Below are 15,848 nucleotides of genomic sequence, written 5' to 3' on the forward strand. Positions count from 1 at the left end.
CATCGAATGGCTGCTCTCAGCAGGAGCACAATGTAACGCCCATGATGAGGTCAAATCAAATGTTATTGTCTAGATTTGGAACCACAATGCCTCTGCGCCTTTCCTCTGCTTCCACTCTCCTCCCACAGGCACCTTCAGATCCCATCAGTTGAAGCAACACGGACTCATCTTTAAAAAGCCAAAAGGAAAGAATGAGTGTGGCTATATCCGGGAGCATGTAGGAGAGGAAAATCCTAATTGTCCCTTTAAGTGTGTTCCCTCCTGCGGAGTGAAGGTGCGGGGTAACGGCCATCTTAAATCACAGCCTGGCCGCGGCCTTCATTAAAGCCATAATGCCAGGCTCTCCCTTTAATGGAAATGGAAGCCAGCGAGGCTGTGGGTGTAAATTAAAGTGTAAGGCCCGAGTAGGGAAAGATTTCCCCAGCTCTGACAGGTGCGGCCTGAATTAGCTGTAGTGCTGTTCAAGCAGTCAGTGGGAGAACACTGGTATTGATTTTAAGCACTGTTGCACTTCCTATCTGAAAGGGAATGTGTATTACTAGAGCTAGGCACATCAATCACTCAGCATTCCAGCACTCTCCCCTGGCACGCTTCAGATTTTGAAATGATAAACAAACAGAAACAGACCCAAACAAAAAGAGTGTTGTACTGTTACTGTATGGGCCTGCACAGGCATCAGCCTAAAATACATCTATGCATGCACGTAATTGGTCCACTTCATCTCATCTTCCTCGTGTTGACAGGATGCCATCTCTATTCAGGGCATGTCCTGCATCGCATGTCACCTTGGTCAAACAGCTAGCGTCAGCTCCTTCAGCTCTGGCTGGAGCCCACTCCCATGTTTACGACCTGCATGTGTCAGAGTTGTTACATGCATGCGGTGCAGCCATGCAGCGCGGTGCCTCTCCCGTGTATGACCCTGCTGCTTATCTCTGCCTCCCATCATGCCCCGCTGACCCTGTCTACAGACGCTGGCAGGGGGAGAATTAGCCTACTTAGCCTATTCCCCACAGGGGTCAACCCACACACAGACATGCAGGCAGCACACCCACAATCAGATGCACACACACACTCGCCCACAAGCACCCAAAGATGTGCGATGACAAATGATAAGGCAGCACTTAACCACAGGTGTCCCAAGTTTGACCTCCCACCCATGACCTTGAGCAGAAAGCTTTTCATATAGAGGCCAGCCATCAATCAGCTCCCATCAATCACACGTACATGCCGCACCCTTTCACTCCCCCCCCAACCTTTCCTGGCCCCAACATCCATCACTACGCTCTACCCTTTCACTGACATCTGGGAAAACACAAACACTTTCACAACCTCTCTCTGCCTCTCTTGTCCAGAAACACAGATATACAGTAAACACACACACACATCTTGTCCTGCGATGGTGGCACCTCTAAAACATGGAACGTGTTGTTGTGTTGGCAGGTGATCTGCAGGTGTACACTAGGAGCTGCTCCCTGGTGACACGTTTGCTGAGGTATCAGCACCTGCACTGAGACATGACACGGGGTTGATATCCCTGAGCACACTGGCAGCTGAGACCGCTGCGTAACAGACAGTCAGTGGTGACAGACTGTGGCCATGAGCATCCTGAGGACCATTTGGCCAGAAAGCCTGGATCAAAAGTCTCTCACATCTCACACAAGTGTCATTTTTAGTCTGTCTTGTGCTGAGGGATGCCAGCACTCTGACATTTGCAGTGTTCTAGCACCCATCCTAGCCCCCTTTTTTTTTATCTTAACCCTTTTTATATTTGTTCCTTAAAGTTCCCATGCAGTCAAAATTGATAATTAAATGTTTCTATCACATATATTGCATTATATGTCACCTATACGGTACTATCTGACACAACAGTGACATAAGTAGGAATTGTAAGTTCCTGGAAAACATGACGACATGTTGATGAATCATACTTGAGTGTTTCTTCAGGATGGGCCTCTTTGTACAAAAAGCACAACTTAAGAACTTTAGTCACAGATTTGTTTGAAACCAGTTTTACCTTTGATCTCGAGCCTTTAATTACAGAGTTTTCTGATCAACAAATGGATTTTGCTTACCAGTTTTAAATTAGCAAACCACTGAGCCAGTCCAAGGTATAAGCGAGCTAAGTGCCTGTTTATGGCCCTCATGGCTACCAGAGGGCCCCCAAGTGAGCCTGAATTTTTTAAAATATGATGCATCAATATGTCAATTGCAATCATGTTGACAAGCTGGCTAGCTAATACTATTCGGTTAACCAGTTCCCACACTGGTGTCCCGTTCATGCACATTACACTGAATATGAAAGTACAAACATCAGTTTGCTACCTTTTAAGATTAAAGACCATAAAAGGATACAAAAATACCAAGCTGACATTAGTATGATGTAACAGTTATAATTAATAAAACTGATACTGCAAATGATCAAGCATTGACAATAGCTCTTAGTATTAGTATTACACCGTCTGTATGGACTGGAAGTTGAAGGTGTGGCTCCAATATGGGTCACTATGCAAAGACTCTGGCTCCAAAGCGCAGGATGGCAGCACTTGCATCCGTGATATTTTGGCTTCATTTTTGGATAGTGAGCACAAGAGGAACATCATCATCCATCTTTATTGACAGCACTATTTACTACTGTAAATGCCAATCAATGTCCAGGACAAGTCCCACTCTAGCTGCCAGTTTTTGCAGGCAACACATAAATGTATAAGCATTAAGCACTCTGCTAGCTGTTGCATGGGAACTTTAATATCATTTACCATTCTACAGCAAGATAACAACACCTGTATGTTCTAGAGGGATTTTAAAAAAAGGTCAGTACCAACCATGCAGGCAACATCGCATGATTGAAATATGCCAACAGACATTAGTTTCATTTTTGGTGAGTTGGAGAGTAGAAGCTTGGGGAGGGGGGGGGGGTGCATTCTTGATAAAAAACAGGTGAGCTCAGTGCTCTTTTGGCCCATGCTCCATAATTACACCAGAGAACGTATTCTAATTGGCAGTGTCTTTATGCAGAACTATTATCAATGTCCCTCCGAGGCAGCGGGAGAGAGGAGGGGTGGGGGAGAGGGACGTGAGGAATGGGTTCTATGTCAATGAGCCCAGGGTCCATTTACACATGGATGAGGACTGCTAATAATGCCAGCGTAGCCAGTCCAGCTCGCAGAAAAAGAGAAACTGAGGTTTAACATATTGAGCTGCTTCCAAATGCATGAAAATGTAAACTTCAGTAAAGGGGACATTGTGTTAACAGACTGTGTTTGCTGTAGCAGTGAAATGATGGTGTGGTCTGACAGTGTCGTTAAATCAGAGACAGTCCAAAAGGGGACAAGGGTGTCAATTCTAGAGCTGTCCAACATGAAGAGACTAGTCAAAGCTAGTCAAACAAAGAGCTGTCCACTACTGTCAAACATAGACAAATGCTATTACAAAATCACATGCATTATTAATTGTTGTACTACATAGATTATATAATTACACCACACCTAATGCTACAACAAAACACATTTGTTTGCTGACATCAAATATCAGGGGTTAACCTCTTCAACGCCAGGGGACATCCCCGTCCAACATTACTCTCTGTCAGAGGCTGCAGCAGGCAGAGGGAGAATCTTGCATGGCAATTTTGAAGCAGGTCCCTTGACCTCTCTCCTCAAGATATCTGAATGTAAATGTAGGTACCAAAGAGTCTCCCCTTTACAGACATGCCAGCTTTATGCTAAAACCATGGACTCTGGAGCAAAAAACATACAGTTTTTTGCATGCAGTATAAATGTTTTATTTTCACCTATTCTGTTTGGACATGTTTGCATACTGGGGCCCATAAACAGTGTTGGAATTGTATAAACTGGGTATAACTGGAAAGCTGAGACTCAGTCCAATTGCATTCATGTGTGTTGATGTTAGTCCCCATATTTCCCTCCTATTTCACTGAAGTTTCATTGTATTTTTTGAAATTTGACCTCACTGTATAAAATGACCTATTGTGACTCCTAGGATAATCACAGCCTCATGACACTTCACCACTACAGACCTGGAGCATTCAGATGATGGATTTCCTTAGCATAATGACAATAATGTGGCCTCTGAGCAATTCCCAGAACAGTGCTCACTGTCCAATTGCAGAAAAATGCAAATGCAATGCTAATCTCCAAATGTCACATGTTTGACATGAAATTTTCTGTGGTGTTACTGAAGAACTTGACGTCTTAATGTGGTTTTTTGGACTCATTTGTGACCATTTTTTTTTTTTTATCAATCCTTGAGTGCTAAATGTCATCAAACCAAAAACTGCTGCAACAACTTATGAAACATGATGAACCAAGGGAATGAGCATCATATACTTCCATTTGTTCTAAGCCCATATACATTCTAAACTTTCAAAATTTGAATTGGCGCCTGACCAAAACACAATGTTAATTGATTTATGAGTGCAAAAACTTGACATAGTGCTGAGCTGCATCTCAAATTAATCTTCAGGTTCCCAGCTTTAAAATGATTTATATCACTTCTATGTGGCACATATTGCTGACCTGCTGTCCCCACTGAAGATGCACTGCCTCCTGCTAAAAAAGACAAAAATGCGTCTATGGCAAGAAGCGGGGGAAGTGGAGGAGGTTAAATTTTGCTGAAAAGCCAACAAGAATATGTTGTTCATTTGCAAACTGGCCCTTTATGTATCTGCATACATTAACGGAAAAATTAACTGCAATGCTGGCACCCTTATTCTATTTCAAATATTGCAGCAGCTCTTGGCATTTTGTTCCACATGTGGGTGTTAACGTCTGACCCAGACAAACACCCCCAGCTCCAACAGTGTTATTAGTGGAGTAGTGGATGTGCAGACAGATAGGAACACATTAACATACCATTCAAAGCAGATGCTGCACCAGTGCATGTTATGTTAATTGGGCTTGCTAAAAGGCAATTATTAGTCAATATTAATATTCTATCATTTATCTGCAAACTGTAAACTTTTCTGAACAGCCATCAGCAGCCTGTAATATTAAATATCCTACACTGAACTTGAAGGAGGCTGCAAGCTGTGCATGAGGGAAATGATCTTGAAGAAAAAAAAATTATGTAAAACTAAAAATGGAAATTTTGTCTCCCTGAATGTAATACTTTTAGGGCTATGAATCTTAACTTATGTTTTAAAAGAGGGCAGGAGTGTAATTTTCTTACCTTGTTTTAGGGGACGTCGTTAGCCATTCTTCATGCTTTTCAAATGTTATCAAGTAAGCTGCGATCTCCTGTGAAAAAGAGAAGAGAGGAGAGAGGAAAGGAGTGAGGCTTAGATATGTCATCTTTAATCACTGTTCTCTTGTGTTTGTAATACATCGGTGAGACTGCTTCATTGATATTCCGACAGTCTAACCAGCAGCACAAACACAGCGGAGACGGAAACAGGGGCAGTGCCAGGGAGCTCAGGCAGGTAAATGGAGACTGGTAAAAGTAAAGTGAAAGACAGAAGTGGAATGCAGCTGAGGTCAGATCATCTTCTGAGACCATCTTTGTTACGAAAGCTTTGATCAAGTTCTCCTCTGAGGACATCAAGGTGCTCTCAGGAAGATTGACATCTCTGTGTTTGAGAGCGAGCAGCTTTTAACATTTTTGGTCCGATCCTCCCCCAAATCCCTTTGATCTGCCCTTGACACTCCTCTATGGATCAATCCACTCTTTAACCTTTGAATAATAATTACACGCCAGTCTCACAATATTGACATGCGTGTGTACCGCTACTTCAGAAAAAGGCTGTAGATCCTTTGGAGTTAGTTGTGTACAAAGAGATGCTATAGACACTGAAGTTAAAAAAAGGCCAAACTGCCACTGGTATAAATAGAGATACTTCAAACACTTTCATGTTTCCCATGCTCACCCTGCCTACTGCATCAGTCTGAGTGTAAGGGGGAACACGCTAGACCATACCCGGCCATTTTCTCACCAAACTAATGGGCAGAAATAAAAGCACTTTGGATGCTGGTAGACAACCTAATGATTACCAGGGACAGCCAGCAATTCACTCTTCAGCAAGAACATTTGTCAGCTTCTCAGACTGTTAGAGAGAGCTCAACACAAGGACGGACCTGCTGCCACAAAAATATCTTTTTAGTTTCTAAGGATGTGCATCTCTCCTCATGTTGGATTGTCAACAAACCTTTAAGTGTTAATATGTTGTTCAAATATTGTCTTGTTTGGTCTGAGAGGCTTGAGTTTGAAAGAAGTCTCTTCCAGGGCTCCATGTTGTTACTTTGCCTGTCCACATGGGGCAATAATGTATACAAAAACTCTCTCTACAGCAGAAACTGGAAAATATGAGGCATATGTGGCGGCACAAAGCGATCTTAAAAACCAAAACAGTTGTGTCCTTGAGACTCTTTCCTTCCTCCTTTTTCTCTTTTCATGCACACACGCTCTAAAGTATGCACCGCTGCAAGAAGGCCCCCATTGGCTCATCACGGCTGTGTCACAAGTGTGACCTGGCACAGAGACACAGCACACTGGCGATAGCCCACAGGGACGCTGCAGGGCACTGCGGTGTGAGGGGTTCCCAGGCTGGCAGGGGTCCCAACAGAGAGGAGGGCGGCAGCATGACTGGCACCCTTGCCTCCAGGTGCAGGCTGGGAGATAATGCTGCGTTGATTAACTTCCTGTTCTCCTGCCATAATGACCGGAGGCAGAGAAGTCATGACAAGATGGAGTCTTGAATTAAGAAAAAGATAGGAGGAGCACAAGGCTGTCAAGAGGAGCTCCAGGCTGCTCCTCTCCTTTATAACTTCCACTATACCACACAACAGTGGTTCTCAACCTTTTTTGCGGCAGCTCCCTCCTATCTGCTTTCCAAGTGCATTACCACCCCGTCAAATAAAATGTATGGTAACTGTCTTTCGTATATATTAATACTGATTATTATTCTGTGTTATATTATTAAAAAGCTTATCATTGAATGTCAAATAACACATCTGACTGAACTGGACAGTTGTAATATCATTATCATTTGTGTCAGCGGGAGCAAAAGAAGACATGTAAATATGACTGTTAAATAAGTGCAGCAGTTTGAAATTTGACATTTAAACTTAAATTAGGTCTTGTTATAAAGCACAAACAACAGCCAATTGGAAAAGCCAAACAAGAAGCTTTCTTATTTAAAGTCCAGTGTGTAAGATTTATGGGGATTTATTAGCAGACTGTGCCAGAAAAGGAAATGTATGATCATCTAAAAATAAGAATCATTTTGTTTTTGTTACCTTTAAGTGAGCTGTTTATCCTTGAAGGCCATCATGAAGCACCGCCATATTTCTCCAGTAGCCCAAAATGGACACACTAAACACTGACTCTAGTTATAGCCTTTAATGTTTTGCGTAACTGTAAGTCCTCCTACGTGCTTTGAAGCAGAGGTGACACAAGGTGTGTGCAATCTACCAGCTCATGCTGGACGCCACTAAATCCTACACACTGGTCTTTTAACTGTTCCAACAAAAAAACAAGAGCAGTCTGCCAAGGAAAAGTCTGAGGCAAAACCTTTTCATAACGCCACAGAGAAAAGTTGCACTGGTGTAAACTTCTGCACCTCAGATGTAATCACGCCAGCTGATGGCGTTGCTGTAATTCAGCTTGTCAGATAGCAGGTGTCTGGTTTTAGAATAGAGCTAATGTGTGTCTGGACGCTAGATGCTAAGATGCTTTCATGGGAAGTCCAACAGCAGAATCCTAAGGATAACTGAATTTTTTCAAGAGGAATAGAGTCTTAATTTCCTCCACAGGGAGGAAATAGTCTTGTGATACCAGACAATCGGCCGCCGACTGATCATCTGAGGGTTTCTAAATGCAAGGTAGTTGATTAAGCAGTGGCATGAACAGCCGCTAACAAACTCACCTTACATTTTTTTCAAGGACACACTTTACCAGAAACTATGCTCTGCCCCCATTCTCCTCAGTAGTGAGCGCACAATGTCACTGCCTCAATATGAAGGTCCGCCCTACAGACTTTGGATTGGTTCAGCGATGGAGTCTTTTTTTCAAACTCTCTATTTTTTTCCACCTAGTTTTAGCAATAAAAGCCTCATCCTCAGTCTCTATTCAGTGAAGAATTTAAAGACTGACTTGTAAGCCTGTGACAGTGTCCATTGTCCTGAGTTGACACAGCAAATGCCAAGTTGGTAAACTTTTATAGATGATATTCTGATGTCCTGTTCCTGTGAAGGCAGCGAGGAGCTGCACTACAGAGAGCTGAAGTAAAGAGTCGTTGCCAGGGAAATTATACACCTTCTCGTCTAGTCGCGTTGGTGCAAACTATCAGGATATAGAATGGTTTTAGCAGACCAGTCTTTTGCAAGTAGTTGAAGGTTTAAAAATCTTCTCTTCATGAATCTTTAGTGTAAACTCACCTCAAACAAATGCCCCCCTAAAGAACGCCCCAATGCCCCTGACATCGTCTAACATCCCTGGGGCCCGTACCGCCCCCACTGAGAAACACTATGACAGAAGAAGAACAATAAAGCAGTGAAGTGTCCACAGGGAAAGAGAAAAAAAGAATGCTTCACTACCAGGGTCACAATAAAGTAACTTTTCCTGCATATATTTGTAAGTAAATTAGACTAACACGGCAGTGATTAGATTAATCCCTGCTATTCTCTGTTCATTTTGGGAGGGATAAACGGCAGCGGGAAGCTCCTTCAGTGACCTCTGTGCCTGTTAGCACATCACCCCTTCCATCACTCTCGTCTTTAAAATACAGCCACAGCCCCAGCCTCGGTGGCACAGGATGAAATAGGGGGCCGCATGGTCTCGTACTTAACAAAATAAAAAAACAGAAGCGAGCCTCTACCTCTGGCTCTTTGCGCACCCCTCCCTCTCTGAACAGATGCCAGGGATTATTCCAACCCCCCGACCAACCATAAAGGTGCAATAATCTTATGGTGAGGAAACAAACAAAAACAGACGTGCAGCCATTAAACAGCTGCAAAGAGACAAAGTTTGCATGGGCGGCATAATGAGAGGCTAGCGTGCGTTCAGGTTGAGCAAACACGCTTGCGGGTTAGTGCAAGAGGGGTGGAGGGGGGAAGTGGGCAAGCGGTGTGCTGAACACTGATGGTGCATCAAAGTCAAACCAGCAGCTGTCAATGGGCTCTGGACTCTATCTGCTGACCTCAGTGCCTCTGGCCTGCTCTCTCGTCGCTAGGGAAATATTCAGAGGAGGCTCTCTGTACACACAACTCCTACCTCACTCTACCTCGTAGGTCAGAATCCTGCTCATGCAAGGCTGTTTGTACTTCCTTCCTTTATGCCTCAGCCTCCCTGCTGACATGATCCTTGCTTGGGTTTTATCTCCAGGTGCTGCTGAAATACACTGTACTGGTAAGGGCTGTCTTCCTCACAGCCTAAATCAAGGCAAACTCCCTTCCAAGCCTGATCTAAATAAATAACAATCAGTGCAAGCTGGCAGTGAACCAGAGAGTGAGTATGAGCAATACCTCCTCTAATTGACACGGTGGTTGCAAAAAAGGGCCCTTTCATTTTACAGGGGAAAGAACAACCCGGAGCTGTTTGTTGTAACCCAGCCATCTCATTTGTTTCTTTTGTCTCTGTAAAAGCTGCGACACACTGTTAGCAAAGGGGGCCGCCCCAGAACATGACGGAGCAGCAGTCGAGCAGTTTCAGGGGCTGATGGAGATGGAAAGCCGAGAGTGTTTGCGCGTGTGTTTCTGTCTGCCGTGTTACAATCAGAAGGCCTGATTACTGGTTACCTGTCTGTGCCTGGCACGTTATTAACATGCTCTTCAGGAAGTGTCACTCCCGTACTCATCAGTGTGTCTCCCCTCTTTTCTCATAGCCTCCACACACCTTCTCCAATCTGACTTTCACTCATTCTCGTCTTTTTTTCTCCTTTCCTATAACCGCTGAGGTGAAAAGGAAAGCCACCATAAGAAAATTTTCATTTTGAGATGACTGGCTTTTACTGTCTCGCCTTTCAAATGATATTTTCCCTATAGAGGTACAACATTCTCTCCAGAGAGAATCAGCTTTTGAAATGTCTACCTATTTGAAATTGGAGATGACACTAACATATTCATCCCATTTCACTTCTTTGCACCAAGGAAGGGGGGATGTGGGAGCAGCAGGAGCAGCAAACTCTCAGAAAATAAACACTATTTGTCCCATATTTGAATTTTCTGAAAATCATTTTAGGAGCAACTGTCTGTACACCTGATCAGATGGATTTCATTAGTCCCTCACCTCAGGGTGGATGGAATGAACGGTATAAGATGGTATGTTCTTTTCCCTACATTTCCATTGTCTAGTTCTCGTTATTGTCACACCCAATGCCTAACTACTATGTAAAATTGGATGAATACTATTACTGTCCAAAAAGGCTGTCACTGTCAGCAGACAACAGCAGTGTCAGAAAGATCTTGTGAGAAGAACAATTTTAACCAACAGCATGAGAAAATCTTGTAAGAACTTTGCAAATCTTAGCTTCCAGCGTTTACTTCCAGACAGTAACAGACTCTATGACTTGCCACCACTGTAATGGTATCTCCAGTTGATGGAAGAACACACAAAGTGGTCACCAGATTTGCCTGTGAATTTGCCCTTTATGACTTTTGACTAAACTGTGTTAACGGGCAGAGCCCTCCCTTTGCTTGACCAAACAAAGCTGTCCCAAATTCGTCCCAGGATGTCTCGTCATCACCCTGCACCAGGTAACTGTGATACTGAAATGAACTGCTGCACAGTCGAGCTAGCGCACTGTTAAGTAAGTATATGACGTAAAATGTAGTTAAGATAATATTAAAGCAATTGCAATGCTGATTTTCATTAGCACGTCAATGGGAATTCCCATTATATGTTAGCATTAAGCTAAAGGAATAAATGCTAGTTATTTAAAATACAAAAAATCAATTCAGTGATCCAAAAATCAATTCAGGATACATAAAAAAAGAATCATGACCCATATGAACTATGCCCTAGTAATACAGTTAAGAGCACAGTAATAGCTGCCAAGTAGTTACCGTACCAGTGCTTTACCCCTTCAGAAGCATTTATATTGCAATTTTAAGAAAAACAAATATACCTTGATATATACCATAATCGTCCATACTCCAAATTATACCATGATATAAACTTTAGGCCATACCACCAGGCCCTACTCTCACCCTTTCTTATTGCACTAAAGTCAGTCAAACATGATGCCAGTGTTTGATGAAGATATTCCATGGTAGATTCACTGTCCCGGGCTGACCTGAGGCGATATTGTCTTGTTGCTCCCACTCTGATTCCCTCTCTCACTCGCAACTTTGATTTATGGGAGAAAAGAGAGGCGTTGAGAGGACCAACGCTCCGGCATTTGGATGACAGACCTGATGACTTGAAACAACTGTCGCTGTTCCATTAGAAGGAGAGATAGGAGTCTTTTGGCATTATCTCAGGACGCATCAGACACCTGTCTCTAAACACCATCCATAATGTCTCTCCTCTACTCCTGCGTCCGCCGCGCATTTGAGCTGACAGAAAATGAGAGGTGGGAAGTGACTCTGAAGCAGATTCCCTTCTGTGCCACCCCCTACATTAAAATACCAACACTTACATCATTGTCTGAGAATTTAATCTTGGTTTTTAAAACCCACGATTTACTAGACACATTATGTAAAAACATGGAGTAATGAGTCATTCTTTGTGAGCTCAGCCATTTAAAACCGGTCTTCATCACCCAAAAAAAGGATTCAACAATTACAGCATATGTTTGTCCATTACAGTATTATTCCAGTTATACTGGTGCTCCAGTGACACTAATGAAAAGGCACTTAATGAATAGCCGTATTAGAAAAACTAACTTTAGCAACAGTATTGATTGCAGTAAAAGCTCGAGCTAATGAAATGAATATGAGAGAGCAGGAAGATGTGAAAGAATAGATGGAGTAAAGTCTGGTTAGAGAGCAGAGCACAGCGCCTCCAGCCTGCCTCGTGGTGAGGTCTGGGGAATGCATCCTCAAAGCTTTGACCTTGCCCTGCACTTGAAAGCAGGAAGTGGATGAGAGGGGGGCCAAGGAAGGGATATGGTGAGAGGAGCCCTCCCTGATGACCTGGGTTTTGCTGCGGGGAGCCAGGTCATCTGATATTTCCTCCAGGGCAGCCCAGGAAACCAACCTGCCCAGGGCTGGGCACAAATGGACTGGCGGGGATTTGGGGAGGGGTGGTGGAGGAGGGGGGTTGCAGAAGCTCCAGGCTATCACGAGATTACACCAGAAAAAATTCAAATGTAATTAGACACAGAAGAGATAGAGACTGGCACTAAAGAAAGAGATGGAGAAGGAGGGTGGAGGGTGAGTTACTGAAAAGGGAGAGGATAATCAAAAAGGAGAGTAGAGGAACAAAGTTTAAAGTTTTTTTTTTCCCATGACAATGATAAATGCATTTAAAACAGGAGAAGCGTGAAGGTACGGTGATTAAAAAAAGAGCACTTCGGTTCGATTCTGCAAGCAAAAGCACCTTTGCTGAATCATTTTGGGTTTTTTGTTTATACTTTATGAATTCTTAATGCACTAGCAATAATGTATCACACACTGTATCTATGTAATCTCATATGGCCATATTACTCTTTTAAGCTGGGGGAAAGTAGCAAGGTGGAGTGAATCTATTTTAGCAAGCTGTAACCTCCAGCTAGCCTTTAAGATTGTTTGAGCACGGCTCATAATAGGATGCGGTGGAACTGCTATCAAGACAGACGGTCAGGACAGAGGAAAAGAACGAAAGTGAGATGGGTAAGGCAGAAACAGAGACATAGGAGAGTAAAGGAGTTGAGAAAGTGAAAGTATGCCAGAATAGAGTATGGAGCTGTTGACAGTTGCACTTGGCATCTGTTGAAGAGGAGTGAGGCTGCTCTATGAGTCCCTGTGCTGGGTTAAAAAGATGCCCTCTCCAGCATACTGCTCATTAGAACCTGCATGGGGCTTCCCAGGGATGCCCGTACTGAAAGGGAGGGGTGGAAGTCACACTGTGTCCACTCTGTTGCTCCACTGTGAAGCAGAAACAGAGTTGTTCTGCTCTAACCACAAGCCATCCTGTGTTTTGGCAGCTGATGCACCAGATCGATTTAAAAACAGAAAGTGTATCATCATGCCTGAGCAAAATTCTGTGAGCTCGCAAAAATGCATGTTCACGCATCAGACCTTCACCACAAAGGCCTCACCATATGTTTAAAACACACCTCAGGCAATTTTGTTCTGTTTCTCCATCTAGCTCGCTGTGTACCTCCTCAGCTCCTGTGGTTCGGCTCTCACTCCTGCCATACGAGAGGTGGGAAGGGCAAGACAAGCCATCCACTGCCCTACATTATACATAGTTCTGGGATCAATTTGGCATTGATCCTGGATAGCTTAGATGTTTTCCAGTAGTTGGTCAATGCTTCTCTTCACATTTCTGCTTGCAATGCTGGTCATAAGACTGTTCTGAAAAAAGGGAGGCATTCTCCTGGGGAGCCTCCTCTCGCTCCTCGATGCTGCACGCCTCCCTGCTCCCACAATCAATGTTACCCACAGCAGCTGCTCTGCCAGCACTCTCCTTTCTGTTTACAATATCGCTTCTATACACTGTATATGTTCATACAAGCAGAAGACTTAGCAATGAGAAAGAACAGTGGCGGAGGAGGGGTCTTGCGGAGACACCTGGGTTTCTACAGAGGGATAACAATAAGAAACGTAACAAATACATATGTTTCTATACTGGACACAAGGGGTCACTGAATAGTTTGATGGGTTTCAAAAAAATATTTTTATTATACGTTGCAGCCTTCATTGTCACCAGGGGCCATATTACAGGAACTTCCTAACTTGCAGATTCTATCTTAACTGTTTGATAGCCACAATAATTATGGCTAGGATTTGAATTTGGAAAAAGCTATTACAGATGAACAGTTCATAATTTTCCTATCCTAACTTAAGATAGGAAAATTAATACACAAGCATCCTAACTTCCTAAAATCTTAAATACACTCCTCTAACTTTAGAATAACCGTTAAGCTGTCAGAACTTTCACTTTTCCACCTGTAATAATAGTCTTTGCTCCATTTTGTGTATGTTTTAAAGATAATATAACAACAGTTACAAAATTGTTTAACTTGGTGACATGAGAATAGAAGCAAAAGTTGATAAGCAATGTTGGATTGAGTATTTAAGATTACTTCGCCTAAAATAAGATAGGATGAAGTAAAATGAGAGTAAATGCCTAAAGTTAGTTAGGATTTGCCTCTTGGGAAAAATCCTTAGACTCTTCCTGTCTTAACTTATAGTAGATTTTGGATAGCACTGACTACCACAATCTTTAAAACAACAAATTAACTAATATCTTTTAGGAATAATGGTGTCCCTCCTGTAGAGCTACAGAGACTTTTATGCCAAGGTATACTGAAGCTATTCCAGTGGCTTGGTGTGGCTCAACATCAAACATCGTCAGCCATCTGTGTATTACAATGACACGGTGTTCAGCAACCAATCAAGCAGCCAGCAAGCATGCCTACTCAATGATTCTCTTCTGAAGTTTGTCAGCTTTAAGGAATAGTCACTTGCAAAAACAATTAAGTACAGAAACAGGCACAGCACTACAAGCTCCAATAAGACAAAGACAGCAGCACTGCAGCGGAGGAAAAGTTACTTAATTAGGATTAGCAACAGTGGCCTTATCCATTAACTGAGTTAACTACTAGCTAAAAGAGAAGTCACGTATTTTGAGGGACAGTGGGTGACTCTGACAAGAAATATATTTTAATTAATATTCCTAAATTGCAACATCATTTCACAAAAACAATATTTACTAAATAAACATAATTAAAATGAAACTAATATTATAATCACTCAAAGTGTGATCCCAGTTTGGATTCCCATTGCTCAGCTCCAGCTCCACTGATGGATCTAATAAGGACTTCACAGTGACAGACTGAAGTGATAAATTAATTCTGGCAATGAATTCTACATCTTTTGTGATGTTATGTTATTATAAGTGAAAAAAGTATGCATACAATTTTACTATCTTACATCAAATATAGGCTCTGTGCATACCATACAAAATCATATAGAGCTTGTCATTATTATTTTTTTCTAGTGTTTTCTGTGCCCTATGACACAGTGTCTGAGGGGGTTGAACACTCCGTCTTCCTTGCCACCTCCTCTGCCTAAAATGAGAAGCTGCAGCCATATGCTGAAGGGAAAACAGGGCAGATAGAAAGACAGAGAGACCAGGAAGAGGGAGCTGGCATGAGACAGGATTGTTTTGGCTGTGGTGCCATGGCTGCTGTCTCGTATGTTCGTTGAGAGGAGGATGTAATTATTCGGGCTTCCAGGACTACAATGGTCAGCCACTGACTACTCTGTCACAACACACATGTGCGTGCATGTCCTGTGTTTCTATGCATTTGTATAATAGTATACTTGTGTCTAAGTAAAACAGAACAGTAGAGACAGCAGATAAGCAAAGATAGAAAAGATGAGAGTAGAGAAGAGAAGACAGACTGAGAGAAACCTGGAGGACTCATGAGAAGCGTTTATGTGGGAACAGATCTGCAGCATGTGGTGTGTTCGGGACACACTGAATGAGAATTGGACATAAAGTTGACTGAGATGAAATACATCCATCTTTGTCAGCCATAATTAGGCAGCATTGTGACCCTGTGGTTGTTGCTATGGGTGTGTGTGTGCTTGCTGATGTAAAGCCCATATGGGACCTCCTACTGCTGTACCCTTGAGAGATGTGTCTTGTGTAATGATTCTATTACACCTCTCTCTTCTTCTATCCCTCCCTCCTTCTCTTTCCCTCGGGCTCTAACTTCTGGCAAGACTTAAAGATGTGTTGGAGGC

At 42.9% G+C, this 15,848-nt stretch overlaps 1 protein-coding gene across 1 annotated transcript in view; it reads right to left on the reverse strand.

Annotated features, from left to right (window-relative positions):
- Nucleotides 1-15,848, reverse strand: part of camta1a (calmodulin binding transcription activator 1a) — a 411,604-nt gene that overhangs the window by 226,780 nt on the left and 168,976 nt on the right. Inside the window, exon 4 of the mRNA XM_084720554.1 lies at nt 5,185-5,252. Coding sequence (XP_084576680.1) covers nt 5,185-5,252 — 68 coding nt within the window. The remainder of the gene's footprint in view (nt 1-5,184; nt 5,253-15,848) is intronic.

This window comes from Lutjanus erythropterus, chromosome 6, assembly GCF_056507025.1.
Source record: "Lutjanus erythropterus isolate fLutEry1 chromosome 6, fLutEry1.hap2, whole genome shotgun sequence".
NCBI lineage: Eukaryota > Metazoa > Chordata > Actinopteri > Lutjaniformes > Lutjanidae > Lutjanus > Lutjanus erythropterus.